The 22,587-nt window shown below is 29.4% G+C and overlaps 2 protein-coding genes and 1 pseudogene across 2 annotated transcripts; 2 read left to right on the forward strand and 1 right to left on the reverse strand.

Moving 5' to 3' along the window:
* The first annotated feature begins 1,500 nt into the window (after positions 1–1,500).
* On the forward strand, positions 1,501–4,911 carry SPX4 (SPX domain-containing protein 4). The gene is made up of 3 exons (XM_020377730.3): positions 1,501–2,056; positions 3,865–4,030; positions 4,246–4,911. Exons 1-3 carry the CDS (start codon positions 1,775–1,777, stop codon positions 4,728–4,730), a joined length of 933 nt encoding a protein of 310 aa, XP_020233319.1. The 5' UTR covers positions 1,501–1,774; the 3' UTR covers positions 4,731–4,911.
* Positions 4,912–17,320: 12,409 nt separating this feature from the next.
* LOC109813485 (UDP-glycosyltransferase 74G1) lies at positions 17,321–19,946 on the reverse strand. Its single transcript, XM_020377677.3, has 2 exons — positions 19,086–19,946; positions 17,321–18,361 (listed from the first exon to the last, which is right to left on the reverse strand). The coding sequence occupies exons 1-2, from the start codon at positions 19,731–19,733 to the stop codon at positions 17,639–17,641; spliced, it is 1,371 nt and encodes a 456-aa protein (XP_020233266.3). The 5' UTR covers positions 19,734–19,946; the 3' UTR covers positions 17,321–17,638.
* A 528-nt stretch (positions 19,947–20,474) lies between these two features.
* Positions 20,475–21,142, forward strand: LOC109813487 (large ribosomal subunit protein eL32z pseudogene; annotated as a pseudogene).
* Positions 21,143–22,587: the final 1,445 nt, after the last annotated feature.

Consider the following 22,587-nt stretch of genomic DNA (forward strand, 5'->3'; position numbering starts at 1 on the left):
TCTAAGATACTGCAATGTCTTATGTTAATTTTCTTTTTTAAAACATAAAAATCTTAATTTCATAATATAAAAATTAAAAAAATAAAATTCATAGTAAAAAAAAGAAATAAAATAATTGTTGAGTCATAAAAGGGGAATGATAACAATAACAAATTTAAGAGAGGAAGAGAGATCATAGTTTTTATGTTGAGAGGGTTCTTCTCCCAACTAAGATCCATTCTTATCTCATTCTATTTACAGAAATCCTAACTCAAATTCATCTTTTATATATATATATATATATATATATATATATATATATTTTCTAATAAATCTAAATTGATTACAAGGTCTTGAAGATCTATAGTTGATTATAGAGATAATGATATCAATTTTAACTTTCACCTTTCCCTTTTTCTTGACGCGCGTTATAAAAAAAATTATTACTTAAAAGTTAAAATTTCAAGTGTTTTCTGTGTTATATAACTGAGGAACAATCTCAATTAAATAGACCAAAATAGAGCAAGTCAATTAAAGAGAACAGAGAGAAAAATAGAGCAAGTTAATGACACTATCATTTACGTATAGAAATTTTACCAAATAGGAGAATGGAATGAGAACAGTAATACAGTATTATATATAAGTAGTAGTGTAGTATTATTAACAAGAGAAAAAAAATGGAGAAGACATGAGCATAAAAAAAAATAGATGAAAAACCCACTTGGAAATTCTTGAAGCACTTGAAAAGTCACTTCAAACAATCCTCCAAAATCTTATGAGTTTGGATGAGATTGTTTTATGAATTTGGTATTTATAGATACCACTAAAAAGTCCATCAAAATCCCTCTAATACAACAATCCTTTAAAATTCCTATATTTTTGAATACCAATGAATTATTTTTAAGTTGTAAAAAATCTCAAATGAATACCAATAGATTTTAATGGACTCTTTAAAAAATCTTAAAAATCCTAATTGAATACCACTGAATTATTTTTAAGTGACATAAAATCTTGATTGAATACCAACAGACTTTTTTACTCAAAAAAAGTTTTTTAAAATCCTATGAAATCCTAAACCAATACACCCCCCTAACCCTACAAAAATCAAATTTGTTAATCTAGTAATTATAAGATTTGTTTTGAGATACGAAAAAATTAATTTGATGTTTCCAAATGCAATTGTGTGTAATATTCGACTAAAGAAAGACAAATTTAAATCCTAACTTCTTCATTATAATTGAGATGAAAAAAGTTAATTCTACTAATTTTTAATAAATTTCATTTCTTTTATCCATAAAATAAATTACAAAAGTAATTTCTACTTCAACTTCTTCCCTCCAAATCACTAAATTAATTCTAATGATATAATCAATTTCATCTAATAATAGTAAAAGATAATAAAGAGTGAGCATAAAAAATTATTGCTATTTGTTTCCAAAACTTTCCATTCATAAAATATTTTAATCCAACTGCTATACAACCGGCCATCAAACCAAACCAGTGTGACACAATAACCAAACCTAGCGTCTAGGTTACCCTGTTGTCTAGGTGGCGTTTCATGTCGTGTTACTTGTTTGTAAGTGTCACTATAATATCATCATTGCTCGCAGAGACACTTCGTGTCCACCGTCACATTCCATTCACCATTCACATATAAAAACAAAACATCCTTAGTTTAGATTCCTTCGCACTTACAAACACAATCACCCCCCACTACTTTCCAATTTTCCACTATGCAAACTCAGACCCATATCCAATTTTTGTGGAATTTTCAACCGTGACCTCAATCACCAGAATGAAATTCGGGAAAGAGTTCAAGACCCATTTGGAAGAAACCATCCCTGAGTGGAGGGACAAGTTCCTTTGCTACAAACCATTGAAGAAGCTCATCAAACACCACCTTAACACCAACAATAAGGCTAACACAGTACCCATCAATCTCCCTCTTCACCTTCTCCAACCACCCTCTTCCCCACAACTCATGCAGGCTTGGTTCGTGAGGATTCTCAACGAAGAGCTTGAAAAGTTCAATGATTTCTATGTCGACAAAGAGGAAGAATTTGTCATTCGCTTCCAGGTTCTTTTCCAATTTCAACATGTTATGTTGGTGCTCAATCCTTTTCAATTCTTATTAGTTTCTGCTGAAATTGGTAATTAGTAAATTGGCAATTCGGGTGGTAAAACCTTGTATTGCACAATTGAATATTTGAGAAAGCTCTTGGCTTGATCAAACCCTAATTTTTATTTGGTATATTATATATAGGTGTTGTGATGAGTACATGGTATGTTGGTACTATTTTTAGTTTACTAAGTGCCCATATGTTTTGAAGTTCAAAAGAATTCATTTTTAATTTGTTTAAGGTGATCAGGACATGTATCTATCTTAATTCCAACAACAGATTTTATCCTGGGACGTGTGGACAGTGAATTGGTTGTTTGTGTAAAATAAACCGACCCTAACCCGCTCTTACGAATTTCGATCAAAATGGGTAAGTGGTAATTAGGAAATTGTGTTTGCCCAATTGGGTATTGAGAAAGGTTTTTGGCTTGATCAAGTTTAGACAGATACACTGTGCAAAAACACTGAAGTCTTGGTGTTCTGCTAAGCAGTATGCCTACAGATGTTTGATACTATTTGGGATATTTGAGTATTTTGAGAAATTTAGAAAAACAATCTAGTATGACAATCACCTTGATTTATTACAAATTTGTACTTTAGTTTTTAGTTAAAGGTTCAATAGAAACATTATCATTCAATGGCTGTCTCCTGTCTGTTTATAATCCTACAATACCATAGTCTGTCAGTTTTTAGGTTTTATCCTGTCCATCCAATATGTTCCAATACCCAGTTGTTGAATCAATCGATTAGTAAATCGAACCCGTCACACTTTAGCTTAATTCAATTCGTGGGAGTAGATGAAAATAATATGGTTTTGTAGCTAGGACTTATGATGAGACACTCTTGTGGGTTGTGGCACCGTCAACTTATATAAACAATCATGAAAAATGAATTAGGTGCTAGAATTTTACTAACTTCCTAATGGTATACTTATATGGGCTGTTGCTCATAGTATAAGCTCAAACTACCTGTTGAGAGACCAAGCATCCATACTCCTAGCTGCTAACTAACTAACAAACCGGATTCCAAATTTTGTCAGGTAATGTAATTAGGTTTCCTTGTTTTGCATATAGTGCAACACTAATTTATAAATTTTTTTTATCAGTAGGAATTAATTTATAATGTTGGGAAATGGTAAGTATATTCCTTCATGGATGGCTCAGAGTTGAGATTCATTCTCTGTTTTGTCTCGGATGAGTCATATGCAGCTCCTATGAGAGACCCTGCCAATTAGTGATTTTCCACAAACAATTTGATTCTCAAGTTTTGATGAATATGATGAAAACTATTAAAATAAGATGGCATAAATAACTATTAGGAATTAAGATGTGACGATTATATACATTATTATTCTAATATATAGCAGGTCTAAATTTACTCAATTCAATCTGTTATAACATTATTAATACCAGATTCCTCTATGTTCTTCCTGTAAGATGGATAAAATCTCTAGTGTGAAATTTATCCTAGTGTTAATGTAAGATACGGAATCTGCAATGGCATAGCTCACTGAACACATTATTAGATTGATGATGTTCAAGGTGACTCCAGCTAATCTGATGTATGTTTTTCCTACTTTATAGGATTAATTATTGACATTTCAGCTATGAATTGTTTACTAAATCCAACTGTTGAAGTGCTTGATAAAAGATCAATATAAAAGATATTGGTCAATGCCTGGAGAATACCATTCATAATACTGTTGGTGTTTATTGACAACAATAAGGTTGGTTTCCTCCCTGACTCTTGCCTGAAACTTTGAACAGGAGCTGAAAGAGAGAATTGAGCGTCTTAAAGAAAAAAGCAGCCAGAGTGAAATGTACACTTCTGACTGTGAATTCAGTGAAGAAATGATGGACATCAGGAAGGACTTGGTCACCATCCATGGAGAGATGGTGCTCCTCAAAAACTACAGTTCCTTAAACTTTGCAGGTGCATCATCTAATTCATCCAATATATATCCTTTTGATCTAAGTATGGCTGGTATGGAAGTCACCACTTTAATCTGGCAGTAACATTTCTGTAAAGTTTCTTGACATTACTCCCAAACAGTATATGATTCATATGTTTGAATTTGAATATGTATTGTATGTCTGACAGTTAGAGGTTGGTAATTCTAATGACATAACTTACTTCCACTTCCACAGGACTCATTAAAATTTTGAAGAAGTATGATAAAAGAACCGGTGGATTGTTGCGTCTGCCTTTTACGCAACTTGTTCTTCGGCAACCTTTTTTCACTACTGAGCCTCTAACAAGGTTAGTTCATGAATGTGAGGAAAATCTAGAACTGCTTTTTCCCCTGCAAGCAGAAGTAATTCAATCAACTCTGCCACCGGAAGATCAGTCTAGACTGCCCACAGATGGTGCAACAAATGCCTCACCTGAGACATCCTCAACGCTTGGGAATGAAACCATGTATATATATCGTAGCACTCTTGCTGCTATGAAAGCCATAAAGGGTCTTCAGAAAGCAAGCTCCACTAGCAACCCATTTTCTTTTTCGTCCCTCTTTAGCAACCAAGATGGTGATGGTACCGGTGCTGTAACAGCTGAGAACTCTGCAGCAAATTCTCCAGCTACCTTGCTGAATGAAGAAACTGTTGGCAAAGAGGAGGCTGACTCTGTGTAAGACAATTTTTCTTTTATGGTTTCTTCCTGTATCTTCCTTTGGGTTGCTGTTTCAGCCTTGTCGGTTGAAACTAATGAAATTGCATCTTTTTGTTCGTATATACAATAAATCACACGATAACGAGTGAGATGTACCTTCTTTAGCATTTAACCTGGCAAACAATACCTGAGCATTGCATTTATTTTTTGTCCTTTCACCTTGATGCCACTTTATGCTTCCTTGTTCACTTGCTATCTAAGTTTTAAATTGTGACGGTTAGTGGTAAGTGTTAGGATCCAATTGTAAGGTGTGAGACTCGAGTCTCACTTTTGGAGTATAAGATTCCAATGCTGGGTTTATATGGTCTTTTGAACTAATGACTTATGTGATGTGCTTCTCAGTTTTATTATTTGGTATCAGAATCTTTCACCATGTCTCAGTTGCAATAAAGCTAAAAGCTGGCGTCACAATATAGAGCAGTAGGTTGCATCGGTGTCTGACAACATTATATAGAGATGTTAAAACCGAGGGTGTGCAAACTAGTGCTTCACGGTGTCTCTGGATTATGCTGTTAAAATTATGGGAGATCTGAACTACTGTAGTATGCAATCAAATAATGTAATGGATTATGATTGAAATACATGAATAAAAAGTAAATGCTGAATACTTACACGTAACAACCAAAATTTTCCTCACTATTTAACAACCAATATTTGTACAAACTGATTTTGCCTTTTAGGCATAGTTTTAAAAACCCGATCGGTCATAGAACCGGTTAAGGTACTGGGTCAGTGGGTCAAAGGTTGAACCGGAGGGTCACTAGTTGAACTGCATGACTTGATTTTTATTTATTTTTATTAAAAAAATATTCATATTAAAAATATTTTATACTTATAAATTTTAATAAATTCATATCTTATTTTAAATTTCAATTTTTTTATCTTATTTAAAATTATTTTTATTTTTATTTTGTAAAAAAATATATAAAAAATTACATGTTAAACTATATATTAATACAAATTAAAAATATAAATAATATGTACATATATAATATGCTTGTAATTGATATCACAAAATAATATATGTAATATCTACATAAATATTATATTATTAAATATATAATTTAAAATTAATAATATATTATAAAAGTTATTTAAGTTGTATATATTACAAACAAATACATTAGAACAAGTAGTCATTGTTATATTTAATAAGATTCTTTGCTTTTCTATTAAGAGATTTAATTTTCATTATTATTTTTGTGGTTTATGGTCCCTTAATTTTTTTTTTTAAAAAAATAAAAAAAAAAAGTGGTTGAACCAGTTTGACCCAACGGTTCACCGGTTGAACCGGAAAATTGACCGGTTCAATCCAGTTTGAAAAGGGTCGACTGCATAACCAGTCCAACTTAAAATTTTGGACCGGCTGGACCAGCGATTCCCGGTCCAACCGATCCGACCGACCGGTTGGATCCGGGTTTTAAATCATGCTTTTAGGTGTATGTCTTACTACTGAAATAAAAAGCTTCCTATGTGCTGTATTAGTAGCACAGATTAATCGATTGTATTTGCACAATTTAAATTAGAATAATAGTATTTTAAAGAAAAAAAAAATTATCTTTCATATGTTATAAATAGTCCTTTATTTGTGATGAGTAAATAATCAAATCTAAAAGCCGAGAATATGATACAATGAATTCAAGGGATTAATTTTTTTTTTTTTTTTTATAGGATATGTTAACTGAAAGACCAGATTTTAAATATTTATAGATTAATATCAATGTATAATATATAAAAACAGAAAATCCATTTAACATTTTCAATACATAAACTTAATTGACACCATTTCTTCATCAGCAAACCATTCATCTCCCAACAAAAGATTTTGATGAAACATCCCAAAAGACAAACATAATATTTTATAATGTATCATAAGTTTTAAAAATTACATGCTCGATGTTTGAAAACTTTTACATATAAATTTTTTTCATAATACTTTATGAAGAAAAGATAAAATAAGATATTTTTATTTGATTAACATTATTTTTATGTTAGACAATCTTTCACATAATTTAATTTATATTGAAGTTAATAATTATATATTATATATATTTTAAAATTTATTAAATTAATATAATTTTATCCAATTTTTTTCTTTTGTTTCATAAATCTCTAATATTTTTATTTTAGTACATTTATTCTTTCAACATATCTAATATTATATTTTAATTTAAATAGCTAATTAAATGAACAACTCCCTAAACCCTAAACCCTAAACTTCAACAACCACAAATATTAATTTATAATTTAGAAATACATATTATTAAGATTACAAAATAAAATAGAGTATATCGTCAAATTTTGTTTCCTTCAATTATGGAAACAAACATTATTCTCTCAACCTTTTTTACTCTTCATTCCAAAACTTATGTTCTTTCAATTACAAATTTTCTCTCTCCCTCCTCTTCTCTAATCCGGGTGCTTGCACCTCAAATATCCAAGAAAATGAAAAAATACAACCTCCTCCCTTCCTATAATACCATAAGCATTAAAAAGCGGAAATAATATGCAAAAAAATGTAGTTCAAAATTTTTATCTCTGACCTCCAACTTTATCAGCATCTCATTCCTCTTATAATCATTATCAGCATATCTTGTTTCATTCGTGATGAAGTTGCTTGCTTTGTGAAGGTGTTTAAGCTGTAGGGAATGAGTTGGGGTTTTTGCACTTTGGAATTTACTATATTATATGACAAACAAAAAAATCATACCACCGGAATGCATGAAACTACAAAAATGTGTAATAAGCTCCTTAATGGGAAAATATGAAACAATTTTCTACATCAATATAAAAAAAAATTGTAAAAGACAACCTCCGGCAAATCAATTGAAGCAACACCATGGTCAACAGATTTCCCCCAAATGCAAATTACACTTAACAATAACATAGAAGAAAACTTCAACAATACATTCTAAGCTTATTTATATATAAAAAAAATCAATTAGAATCAATCACTAAAGTAATGAGCAGTGAACAATTTTAAAAACATGATTCTTGAAATGTTCCTAAACTCCCAAACAATATGCCAAAAATAGTTTTTATATCTTATTTTTCAATTTCAAATAAGCAACGAACAAAACTTGTAAAAAAAAAAAAGTGTATTATATGTCAATTTTTAATCTTCAATTTTATATTCTAGACATTACACATGCTAATAAAAAAGTTATCATATTACTCGTGGATTTTAGCATTTTTAAAACTTGTTAGGTGTAGTATCTTGGTAGACCTTTGTACCTTCTATAAGAACAAAACATACATTAATCACTACAACAAAATTTGTCATTAACGAAAATTATTTAATAACAATAATTTAATTATTAGTATTTAATTATATAATAAAAATATTAATAACTAATATATAATAGTCACTAAAAATATATTTATATTACACTAAAGTTTACTATTAGCGATAATTATTTATTAAAAAAAATTTAAGTTCCACATCGATTAGAGATAAGATAATTAAATAGTATATAAGTGAGTAATAACTATCACCTTATAAGTTGATTTTATAGGGTTGAGTTAGACTCTTAATTCACTATTCTAAATTGGTATCAAATCACCCACTATTACCAAGTTCAATAGTGTTATATATAAAACAATTAGAGAGCAACTTTCACCTTATAAATCTCATATCTCTTAAGAGACAAGACAATATAAAAAATATAAATTAAAAAATATATAAATAGAAGACAACCCTCACCTTACAAATCCCACATCGACTAGAGATAAAAAAAAGTATATAAGTTATGAATTTAGAAAATGAAATTACAAGAATAAATTATTTAAAGTTTTACTAGCAAAAGATAAAAGTCACTAAATGGATGGAAAGGAGACAATCGAAAAAAATAACTTTTAATAGCCTTTAAAATGGTTCCTAGAATTACCACTAAAAAAATAAGTTTTCCCGACAATTTAGTAGGTCTTTACCAGCATTTTATATAAATGCCAGTAATAGTACTAGTGACCTTGGATACATCAGCCATTATTTAAATGCTGGTAAAAAAATAATGGTCATTTATATGGCTGTTAAAGAATAAATTAATTGCCACAAAAAACTAATTTTGGTGTAGTGAATCTACCATAACAAATATGCATCCTAGATAGTAGAGAAAAGGAAGAAATTAAATTATCAAATGAGAAATGAAAAGTAGAAAAGAGACTGAATGATATTGAAAATAAGGTAAAGAAAAGGATTGAGAATAGCATACTGGAGGTATGTGATGAACTTTATGCATCTTAACAATTAATTCTACAATTTCTTCCTCTTAAGTTGAAAATATTAATGGGATAAACAATTTATCTGTTTTGCATTATTTGTTAAAAATTAAATAACATTCTTTATCTAAGATGTTTGAATTCATTATTTTAAATTTCAATAAAGAATATAACATGTTCAAAGTCTTTCTTCTTTAGGCAACATACATTTGAATTGAAACCTATACATTCTTACTAATATAGTTTTTAGAATTTAACTAGAATTAAAGTAGAAGCTATTATTAAAAACCTAGTTCCAACTATGTATAAAATAATGGGCAATATGGCAAGTAAAAGAATAAGTGTAAACTAATGCATTGATTCTTAAGAGACAATTCATTTTTAGTTTGAGATAGTTTTGATATGGAAACTCTTTGTTTTTTTTTTTCTCTCACTTGAATTCCCTATTATATAGAGTCTTTGAGGTTTTTTCCACCTTTCTACCATGCAATATAAGTCATTTCAAGAAAAAGTCATTCTCCGTATAAAATACATCCAATGTTTCATATACCTGTTGGCATTTTATTTTGTATATCAATGAAAGTGGTGTTTTTGTGTTTGCATCTTAAACTAAAGTTTTCAAGTCTTTTCCCTTCCTACAAAAGTTAATATGTCATTTTAACATATATTGTATTTGTGTCTTTATTCAAGAACCTACAAAACAATGAATTCACTATTTAGTAAATATTATTGTCAAAGTATTAGTAAGCAAACAGAGCAAGTATAGGCAATCAAGTATCAACTCTCAATAACAAAAGATTCAAAGTTTGCAAAACCTTTTTGTGGAAGAAAATATGCACAAATGTTTTGATGATGCCAAAGTGATTATAAAGCATTGAAGAAGAATCAAGGTTGAGCTAAAGCAAGTTGATGCAAGAACAAGATCTTAAGTGTTACATAGATAAGTCTTGTCAACTTAGCTAAGAATATAAAAGAATCTTTTAGAATTGCAAGTATGCTTGGCCTTGAGAATAAGTTTTCAAAAATCTCAAATTAATCTTTTTAAATTTAAGTAAGTTTTAAATCTTTTGAAAGTAAGTAAAAATGTTTTTGAAAGACTTAACAAAAGCTTTAAAGAATAGTTCATATCATTTCTTAAAAGAGATTTGTGAAAGAAATTATTGATATGAAGTTTTCTACATAAAAGTTTTTGAAACAATCCAAAAATATGTTCTGGTAATCCATTATCAAACCTTGTAATCCATTACCAGAACAAGGAAACTTCAAAGTTCATATTCTGAATACAAAATGTGTTCTGGTAATCGATTACCAGACCTTGTAATCGATTACCAGAAGAGAAAACTTCAAAAAATTTGAATTTAAAAGATACAACGTTTCAGATTTCTTGAACTTAAAATCGTTGTAATCGATTATCAAGTCTTGTAATCGATTACCAGAGCATCTTTTCTGAAAAATTATAAAAAGTTACAACTCTTCGTGGAAAGACACAACCTAAGAATTAATTGTCTATAAATACCTATAATTTTTAAGAAATAGGTTACGAACTCTAATGTGAAAATCTATTTACAAAAACTACTTGGGAAAAATCATTTGCAAAAATCTCTAAAGAGTTCATCAAGTTCTTAGAAAGTGTAATATCTACTCTTCAAAGAGAGTCATTCTGTAATACCCAATTGATCATTGGATCTGTGAAGGAGAAAAGGTTTTTCTCCTTGTTAGTTTTTGAATCTCAACACAAGGAAAGGGAGTTCCGAGGTGTTGGAGGATTCAAGTCTTGTAAGGTTTACAATAATAGTAGAAATCTCAAGTGGGAGACTTGAGGACTGGACGTAGGTAGGATTGGTCGAACTAATATAAAATTGAGTTTACAATTCTTCTTTCCCTACATTTTTAATTACTTGTTATTAATTGTGATTGAGTAGTTTGCATCATCATTCATTCTTTACATATAAATTTATCTAAAGAATTGAATTTGTAAGAAAGTAATTCGAAAAAGTTTTATAAGAGGAAAATTTGGAAAACTTAATTCATTCCCCTCATAAGTTATACGAGGCTATTTGACTAACACTTCTCATTTATCTTTTTCTCTTTTGTTTCTAAATCTCCCAACCTTAATCCATCCACGTATTCTCAGGCAGCAAAGCAACACAACTTTACAATGAAATACACAACTTTACAATGAAACATATATAAAAAAAACTACTTTAAATAACTTTAAACAATAATCACACAAAAAAGAACCGTATCATCATCAAGAACCAACTCCAACGAAAAAGGGATATTTGGCTTGCAATGATTGAGACTGGACAAATCAGACACCAGCCACTAAAAAATAACCTTAACAATAATCTTCCAACTATGCTTTTGTTTTATAAATATTTTCTCAATACTTATTTTATTTATATATACATTTTACAAATCACATGTTTCTTATTATTAGTGTCATTATGGTTGGATCAAAATTTAGCAATTTAGACTGTTGTCATCTTAAATAAATCTTATTCATATTTAAATTCCTTTAAGTAATGGCTCTATACATGTTACTCATCAAAATCAATATTGACACTCCACATTGTTATTAATAACATATAACATATATATTACTATAAATGCTATTAAGAATAATGTTGTGTCTTTTTCTAAGTAAATAATAATAATAATAATAATAATAATAATAATAATAATAATAATAATAATAATATAAAAGGAATAATTTGAGTTTATCTATGAGGTTGATAGGAGTTGAAGATAAATTAATAAGTGATTGTAATTTGCTTTTACTCCAAACTTTAAATGGATTAGAACACCTCGTAATTGTTGTTAGTCTTATTTATGTTTCTTTAGAATGGAACTAACTCTAACCTTTATACCAACAACCATACGAAGTCCCAAAACTTTGGAATCTTGTCACACCAAATATTATTTAGGAATTATTACCATTTGTAAAGAAAAGTTTAAGCAATCATAGGCTATCACTACACATGGTTATTGGCAAATGCTTAGTCATACGATGTTTCTAGGCAAACAAATACTTGTACGCATGATTTAACTCATCAGAGTGATTTAGCAACCATGAACATAACGACCAATTTTATAATCTAATAAAGAAAATTGTTAACAATCAATTTTTAGTGACTAATTAAAGTGATTTTGTGATACCCTCTACCTCACATACCATAACACATAGGGGTGGGTATACGGACCGGTCCGGCCCGTTTAAGGCTCAGTCCGTAAAACCCGCATTTTATACGGGCCGGATAAGTTCAGTCCGTAAAATAAATGGACTTATTTTTTAAGTCCGTATCCGGCCCACTAAAATCCGCGGATAACGAACCGGTCGGCGGGCCTAAATAATGGTTCAAAAAAATAAATTTTTAAAAAATAAAAATACATAAAATTAGAAGAATTTTTTTTTTATTTATAAGCTAAATTTTATCATACTAAAATTTATCAATAGTTAAAATGGTTTAAAATACTAAATATTAAAATATTAAAATAAAAATAATTACAAATATTTAAATAATAGTACCAAACTTTCAATAATAAAAACATTAAAATGTTATAAAAATAGTTCAAATGACAAATACATACCAACTAAACATAATTTTAATGTCATAATAATTTAAAAAATTAAATACACAACTTAATATTAAAATCGTTATATTTAAAATATTAATTAGTGAAGTCTGCTGACTAGCCCGCGAACCCGCAAATTAAATTTGTCAAGTCAGCGGACTTAACGGACCGGACTCAAAAATTAAACATAGTCATACGGATTTGAAAAAAACGGGTCCATTATCTGCGAAATCCACGAGCTTACGGACCGGTCTGCAGACCCGGGTCCATCTACCCACCCCTTAACACATAATATAATAAATAACATGAAATACCTCAATATAATAAATAGACTCAAAATTCATACAGGTAGAAAGAATCACATTTTAACATAAATAGACTTAGCAAAAATATCAAATTAGAAAGAAAATAAAATCAACTATTCAATTTAAATAACACAAATCAAATCCTATTAGAGCAAAATCCAATGTTGATGACTAGGCCTTATCACTAACATCTTCAACACCATGTTGGTGGTTACCTGCAAAAATTATAAGAAAACAACACAAAAGAAAAAGGAGTGAGAAACATTTCACTCTAGCTCACGGTACAAGAATGCAAACCGACTAATCAAACACAAACAACACATAACATGATATAACATACACAGTAACATATTATCATCATACTTAGTTCATCCACAACATAATAAACAACAACAAATATAATTATAATGTGTACGCAATGGACATAGACTACATATTATCATGTATGTGACACTAGTAAGAACATCACACTTGTGTATTATAACTAGCAACACACTAGAGTTGATGAGATTCCTCTTAGAAATCTCAAGGATGCTTCAAGCCTTCACGGAAATCCTTGGAAGAACTTCAAGGATGGAGACTCCAAAAGGCTTCAATGTGACCTAGGCTTGCATAAAGCTAAGTCTGGAGAAGGAGTAATGGTTTTAGCTCTACAAGGAGAAACTCTCAAGAAGGGTAGAGACTAGAAACAAAGGTGACTTCGGAGGGAGAGTTTTAGGAGAGAAAAACTCATCAAATAAATTCCAAAGTGTAGTACAAAGCTCGGTCATAGGAATTTATAGGAGGAAATTAGGTCAAGGTAACCATGGGTTAGCCTAAGGTTAAGTGGAACCATGGTATGGTTCACTTAACTTTAGGCGCCTAAAATTTGAATTCAAAATTCAAATTTTGGAGCTTAAACCGGATCACCCATGTGCAAATTCATTTGGAATGTCATTAGGCTTCCATTTGGGTGGCATTTCGGATCACACCATGTGCATGTGTTGCACATGGCCGAAATGCACTCCAAATGTGAATCTAATTACATTCTAATGCAACTACACATGCAACCTAAATAACCATAAATTCAAATGACCATGAAATTAAATTCCTAAACTACTTGGCCAAATAACAAGGCCTAAAAGAAATATAAGGCTCTAAGGCCCAAACCTACCAAATATAAGAACAACAAGATAGGCCCATGTAAAACTCCACTTTGGACCATCCAAGCCCATTGGGCCTATTGGGCCTTGACTAGCCCAAGTCTTCATGTCTAGCCCATTCCTCTTGAATCTTTTAGAATGTTCCCTCTTGCCTTCATAACCATGATTCCATCATCTAGGAGTATATGTCGAGTCACACCCTCTACACACTCTCACTAGAAGAACACACTATCAGGGTCTGGCTGGGATAGTTAAGCAATGCAAGATATATCCCATGCTCACGAGGGTAGGATTAGGAATTCCAAATCGAGCTATCCCCAAGGTTGGTTTCCAAGCTTTTACACAGGGGACCTTCCTTGGCAGTGTGTTCCATATCGCATCCTTTCAAAAAAACACTTTTATGCACATGATGCATGTCAAACAGACTCTATGCATAACATTGATCTCATTATTTCACTATCAATTGATCCCATATCATAAAATCATCAACCATTCTCAATATAGCTATTAACAATTCAACTAAATCAATTAAATATTAATTAACAATCAATGGAATAAGAGATCACACCACTATAACTCAAATAGCTCAGAAGTATATCAATAGCACACTCACATACTACATTTTCATAACTTAGTCTCTACGATATCGCATGGTCCAAACACCTTAGTCAAAGCTATATGTTATTAAGTTGATATTAATTTTATTAGAAATCCAAGACAATTATCTCTAACTTCTATGTTGACCTTAAGAGTTAAATATGCCATATACTATTTTAAATAAATACACACTACTAGAAAATTTTAAAATAGCGACCGAAATTAGCGACCGAAATTTATCAGTTGCTATTTAGCAACTGATTTAGCGACCGATTCTGAATAATCAAAATAGCTACTGATTTAGCGACCAAAATAAGTCGTCGCTAGAAAATTAGTCGTTATTTCGGTTGCTAGCTACTAATTGTAAAAAACGTAATTCGGTCGCTAAATAAGAAATTTTGATTTTTTTTAGTGACGAAATTGAATTTGGTCGCTAAATATTAGTTAAAATTAGCGACGGAATTGAATTCGGTCGCTAAATATTAGTTAAATTTAGCGACGAAATTGAATTCGGTAGCTAAATAAGAAATTTTGTTTTTTTAGCGACGGAATTGACTTTGGTCGCTAAATATTAGTTAAAATTAGTGACGGAATTGAATTCGGTCGCTAAATAAGAAATTTTGATTTTTTAGCGATGGAATTCAATTCGGTCGTAAATATTAGTTAAAATTAGCAATGAAATTCTATTCGGTCGCTAAGTATTAGTTAAAAATAGCAACAAAATTGAATTTAGTCGCTAAATATTAGTTAAAATTAGCGACAAAATTTAATTTGGTCGCTAAATATTAGTTAAAATTAGCAATAAAATTCTATTCGATCGCTAAATAAAATTGAAAAAAATTTATAAATTGCTTAATAGTGATGTTAATATTGTTGTTGAGTATCAATCCCATTCTTATTTTGTACGAGCAAGACATTAATTTATAATAAAAAAAATATTTATATGCACTCCTACATAATTAACACCAATAGTTATTTATTTGAAAAATTATTTAGAGGTTTTTTTTTACGATTGGAATTTTAGGCATTTTTTTAATTAGAGTATATGAATTTTTTAAAATTTCTTATTTATTTTGATCCATATTTATAATATATATTTCTATCTTATGATAACTTTATTTTTAAATAAATTTTTATATTTAAATTTTATTGATAGAAGAGATGTGATATCTTTTAGGAAAAAAAGAATTATAACATCCTCTCTCTTTCTAATAGGAAGAGTACAAATATATTTTCTTAACTATTAGTATTTCTTTATTGTTGTATGATAAAATTGATTATTTTAAATTATTTTAGATTATTTAACTAGAATTTTATTAATAATTTATTATATGATTTTGATATTTTTGTATAACTAATATTTGGTTTTAAACTTGATATGAAAATATTATGATATAACTAGATAAGATTTTAAATTAGTATTTTATTAATGGTTGATATTTAGAAAATAAAACAAGGATAAATACATTTTTTGAATTTTATATCTTAGATTTAAGCTGAATAAATATATTAAGTTAATTAATAATTTATTTAAAATGTTAAAATTTAATTTATAAAAATAATATTTTAAAAGAGAAGGGTTATAATAACATCAGTGTAACTTTTACTAAATATTACATCGCTCAATAACTTTATATTAAATGTGAATTTTATAAATTCAACCGTTAGATTGAAAGTTTTTTACTCTTAGATCATATATACAAAATTTTATATGAATTCAAGATGATTTGATACTTCATTCTTGTAAAACAAAATTGATGTAATATATATACATTTCAAATAAAATATGAGCACTTTTATTACTTTCAAGTTATTGTTCAATTTTAAAAAAACTTGATATAAACATATAAAGTGATATGAACTTTCAATCTAACAGTTGGATTTACAAAATTCACATTTAATATAAAGTTATTGAGCGGTGTAATACTTAGTAAAAGTTATATTAGTGTTATTATAACCCTTTCTCATTTTAAAATATGTAAATTATTACTTAAACTTTTAAATTTATAATAAATAATTTAAATTGTATCATAAAATTAATTTTAAATAGAAATAAGTAGATTGTTAATTATAAAAGTAAGTATATATATAAATAAAGATTAATTAAATATAATATAATTATTATTATTAGTAATATAATTATTATATATATTATTATATATTTATAACGGTCCGGATACACCAAAATGATAAGGATCCAAAGATAGTATAAGTATGAGATTGGATAATTGAGAATGACTTAAATGAATTAATTTGTACTAATTCAATCGCTAAGGTAAATAGTGACCGATTTTGATAATCGCTAAATTGCATATTTTTTTGTAGTGCATAGGATTGAGGGTTAATCTTACTATCTAACGTACATTCTCACACCCAAAGCAAGGTTTCTCATCCTCACACTCAAAACGAGATTTCTCATCCTCCCTTACCTGGATAAGCTCTAGATGATGGGTTCACGACTCTGGGGTGATTTCCTTCCAGCTTCTGTTCGACGAACTTTGGGGTGCGTACGTGAAAATAGAGACATAAAAAAATTTGATCAAAAAACTTTTCTTTTAAAAATCCTAACTTCCCTTTAACCCTCTAGTTAAAAATATTAACCCTAGTTATCTTAAGAATCCCTTCCCTTTTTAATAAAATATTATAATATTTTTAAATAAAATATCATGTAATATATTCTAAAATATATTACACAATTAAAATGAATATTTAACGATCCTTATTAATAAAATGAAAACATAAAAATTATTAATAAAATACTTATATTATATTTTATAAAAAATGAAGTGTTATAGATTGATTTTATATTGTTTATTTTTTTAAAACAAAAAATTACAAGGTGTACATACATGAATATGTTGGTGTTTTAATGACAAAAATATTTATTATTAATTGCAAAATTACATTAAAGGTAAAACAGTAGTATACATTATTTTATGATAAAAAGGATAGTATTGTTTACAATCAGCCACCTGAATTCATGCAAAAGTGCATAAATAAGACGTTCAAGGAGTAATTTGAAATTTAGGGCATCAAACTTGAGAACAAAACAACTTATTTGTAAATTCTACAATACTTTCATAAGAACTTCCACCTTCACCAACGGCTCTTAAAGCCAAACTCTTCCATTGAATGGAATTACTCTTCATCACTTTGCCTTCCTCCAACTCCATTACTTTCTTTATACAATGCTTTAGTGTTTCTCTTCGCACAATCTTTTTCTCATCAGTCGGAGCTCTGATTCCAATTTTCCAAACATCTGCCATAAGCTTTGCGTTTGTAGTTTGATCTGACCAATATGGTATTGTAATTGTTGGGACTCCTAAACACAAAGTTTCTAACGTGGAGTTCCAACCACAATGTGTCACAAAGCATCCTATAGCCTCATGAGCTAAAACTTCTAACTGCGAGCACCATGTTACTACCAAGCCCTTTTCTGATTTCTTTGCAAAATCTTTGGGGAGCTTATTCTCTTCAGAGGCTCTAACCACCCACAGAAAATAACTCGAACACTCCCTCAAACCATAAGCTAATTCCTCCATTTGCTCTCCACCAAACATAGCTAAACTTCCGAACGATACATAAACAACAGATCCTTTTGGCTTATCATCAAGCCATTCTATGCATTCTTCACTTTTGAATTGTGCAGCACCATAATCATGGTCATCCTTGTATCGCTTGTCCAAGAACATAGAGGGTATGTTTGGTCCAATGTTCCTAAATTTTGGCCAAATTTTCGTGATCCAATCTGTTACCTAAAGTCAATTTCTGGTCAGCAATCATCACATGTGCTAAAATGAACCAAAACTAGAGGTTTGATTGATCATGCAACAACTTGAAATTTTAATATTTTGAATCAATTACGTATTTAAACTAGTTCGATTCTCTGCCTCTGAAGCCACTCTTTTAATGAAATAACAACATATGAATTGAGTGCTAATTTAAATGCTTTAATACATTATTTGGTTTCTAAACTTTTTTTTTTTTTTGAAAATTCTTAATTAGGTTTATAAACTAAAAATTTGTAATTGGATGATTCATCTTTTTATATTTAGTTCCTGAAATTAGAGGTTTTTTTTCCTAATATTTAAATACTCACCTAATATTGTTATTTTATGTCATCATCTATATATGATATTAAATTTAAATTTCTATCCATAAAAATTCTAGTAATCTCTCTAATAAAAAATATTAATTTAGAATAGTATCAAATTTAATATGTAATGATTAAAACACGATACACATAGAAGATGTCATAAAATAGTAATATGAAGTACTTGTCCAAATACAAAGATACACTAGGACTAAATTACAAAAATATTAAAAGATGTAGGATCCAATGACAGCATTTTTTAGTTCAAAAACTTAATTAGGAATTCGCAAATAGTTCAAAGACTAAATAATGTATTAAAACTTTAAAATTTAACCACTAAAAATGTATTCAAATATATGTATACAAATCAGTTTCTTCTTAATTACCTCTTTGTCCAGCTCGTAGAATGAATTGCATAGAACCCAATCAGCTTTGTCTAAATTGGAGAACTGATCCACAAAAAAATCAAGAATATATGGCTGTTCTACATACGAAAGGAAGAAAGAAGGCATGTCCTCAAGCTGAAGTTTAGGCAATGCAGGAAGGGAAAACTCATGTTGTGTGAGGGGAACTTGTAGGTTTCCCAAGTGAACATGATAGTATACACTATTGACACTCATATTTTGTGTGAGGAAAACAGCCCCCATTATCCCAAATCTCTTGGCAATATCTAGTGCCCAAGGGAAGAATGAGTCATAAATAACACAATCAACATGGTTTTTTGATTCACAAAGTTTCTCAAGAAGCCCAGCAAAACTCACTGGCCCAACTTTCCAAAAGCGATCCAAATAGGCCCTGTAGCTCCCAGCCTCTGTGAGCCCACCTTCGTCAAACCCATCAGAGATGGTTTCAAGTGCAATAGAAGGTGGCACTTTTTGCAAGTTGTTGCAGTAGAAACGAGTGGTGACAAGTGTTATTCTCACCCCTTGATGTTCCAATAGCTTGGAGAACTGAATCATGGGATTTATGTGACCTTGAAGTGGATATGCTAACACCAAACAGTGTGCACTCTTAGCTAGGTTTTTCTTCTCCATTTCTCTTGAGAAGCTAATGGTGAGGGTGAGTGTAATGAAAATAAAGAAGGGTTGACTTTATATACGAATAAACAATAATTTGTAGACGGCCAATAATTAATGTATCAAACAAAATTAACCCTAATTGGTGTCGCCGGCTGAACGAAAATTCATGGCAGTAATAAAGAATTTGTAGTTGCTCAAATTGGATTTGTCTTGGCTGGATCAAAATTATATTTTAATAATAAATTAATTGTAGATTCATGTTCATTAGTGTAAAAATCACTTTTAAAATCGGGGTTTTAAAATCGGTTAAAAAGTAACAAATTTTAAAAGTGACACGGGGTGACAATTTTGTAAATAATGACACTAGTTTTTAAATTGGTTAACTTTTAACCGATTTTAAAATGTCTCTGACACTACTTTTAAGATTGATTATTTTAGAACCGATTTTATATGTAGTATACAAAATCAATTTCTAAATGATCGATTTTAAAAAAGCTACTTTTAAAATCGGCTATTTAAAAAGCGATTTTGTATACTACATACAAAATTGGTTCTTAAATAACCAATTTTAAAAATTATGTACTCAAGGAATAAACTCGATCACTCTTTTCACTTTTGTGCGTGCTCTGTCGTTTTCGATCTCTCATCTCTTTATCTAGGCCTGTCGTTCTCATTTCTATCAGGCCCTCCATTCCTTCCTTTACTCTCTCACGCTCTCATCGACTCTGTTGTGGCCATAAAAGTCAAGTTTCTTCATATAGAAGACCTAGTCTCTAGCATCTCATTCTCTTTGCAAGACTATCTCAAGGTAACAACCACGTTTCTTTGTTGCTTTATTCTCTATGCTGACCTACATTCTCTATTGTTATGCTTTTCAATCTTCATCTTTAGGTTATGTCATTTTGTTATTAGCTATTTTTTCTTTTTTCTTTCATTCCTCTTGTTGCTTGCCTTTGCATTTTGTTTTACGAAAGAGGCTTTTGGAAAAAATGAATTGGGAAAACCTTAATTGCAAGTATCGAGAGGCAATACCCTTAATCTCTATGAAGATTAGAAAGAAGCGCATAAAGAAGTTCATGTGCCCCAAAAGTGATCGCGAGATCTCCGCCAAGCCAAATTTGGTGTGGACCAAAGGGTATGGACTCTCGTGTTAGAAGAAAGTTGAAGGGATGCAGTTTAATGCCCAATATTTGTTATGGTTTACAAGAAAAAACGCCATTATTTACCTAATGGTTTCAAGAAATTTGTTATGCACAATGTGAAAGACTTGGAACTTCTTATGATGCATAACAAGACGTACTGTACTAAGATTGCTCACAATGTGTCCACAAGGAAGAGGAAATGACATAGTTGAAAGAGCTATTTAGCTTGATGTTGTTGCGAAAAACAAAGCAGTCAAGCTTCATAGCTAGGAAGATGAATAAATCCCAATGAATGGGAGTGATATTTATGTTTTGTAGTGAGTTATGATTAACACCCTATATGGTAGCTTTTGATTATTTTTGTTATTTTCTTGACCAAATCTTGTTTCATGTCATACATTTTTTATGTTTCTTATCGCCTTGTTGTTGCAAAATTTTTCACCTAATTTTGAGTTTAAAAAATAGTTGAATTAGAAAGAGTAGTGATATTTTGTAGATATTTTTTTTTAATAGTTGTACTTATAGATAATTTTTTATGTAGATAATTTATAATATATTTTTTATGATGCTTATTGCCATTACTACTAAAATTACCATTACTACTAAAATTAATTTTTATATTCTTTTTATAGTCTCATAAGCAAAAATGAAATTATGAGTGCAAATACTATGTAATGAAGGCAATGCATACTATTGTTGATTCAGAAATAGTAATTGGGTGGCCTGAAGTACGTTTTGGAATTTTAAAAATTTTTATTTTAAGTTTTCATTTTATCATATGTTTTATGAGTTACTTCTAATTATTCTAAATTTTCTTAACAAATGTTTACAGATCAATCACCATTGTCGCTAGAAGACATAAACACCATTAGGGAGCAATGTGCTACATTTATCATTGAAACATTGACTAGCTAGGACTTATGTTTATAGTTTTACTCATTTTGTAGTTTAGGATGCATAATAATTTGTAAGTTATTTAACTTATTATGTACAAATTTATGCATTACATGTATTTTAAAAACATTTTGATTATATATATGGTTGAAATTTACCAACTCTTATCATTTGTATGTAATTTGGTCCATTGAAAACGTATGAATTATCTGGTATTTTATTAATTTGCAGGTTTTGTTTAGGGATCATCCTAAAACAAGTCAATTATTTTAAAGCAAATTAATCACTTTTAACATCGATGATGTCATAATCGATCTTGAAACCTGGACTTTTAAAATTGGCTGCTGCATGACTGATGTTAAAAGTTAGACTTTTAACATCGGTCATTGACCAATGTTAAAAGTTCAACTTTTTAAAATCTGTTAAAGAACTGATTTTAAAAGTAAAAAAAATGATCAATTTTAAAAGTATTTTTTTCACTAGTAGTTTATGAATAAAAAAAATCGTTTAAAGTAAGCTGGTGTCTTAAAGTGAATAAATAAATAACACACTGATCAATAGAGTTGTTTAAGTTTACTAGCTAATAGTTTTTGAATTTCAATTCAAGTATTGAATCAAATGCGTTAAAAGTTTTAAATAATTTTTTTCCTGTATTAATTTTATTAATTTTACTTGAACAAGATTGTTTAATAATAAAAGAAAAACAAGTTAAATTGACAGAAATAAATGATGCTCATTACTAAGGTAAATATGACTTCCAGTCACTTATTTCTTTTGAGAATTCATCGTAAAAAGTTTCCTTACTTGAATTTTGTGATTTCAAATGATGATTA

The sequence above is a fragment of the Cajanus cajan genome, chromosome 2 (assembly GCF_000230855.2).
Source record: "Cajanus cajan strain Asha chromosome 2, NIPB_CcT2T_4, whole genome shotgun sequence".
Lineage (NCBI taxonomy): Eukaryota > Viridiplantae > Streptophyta > Magnoliopsida > Fabales > Fabaceae > Cajanus > Cajanus cajan.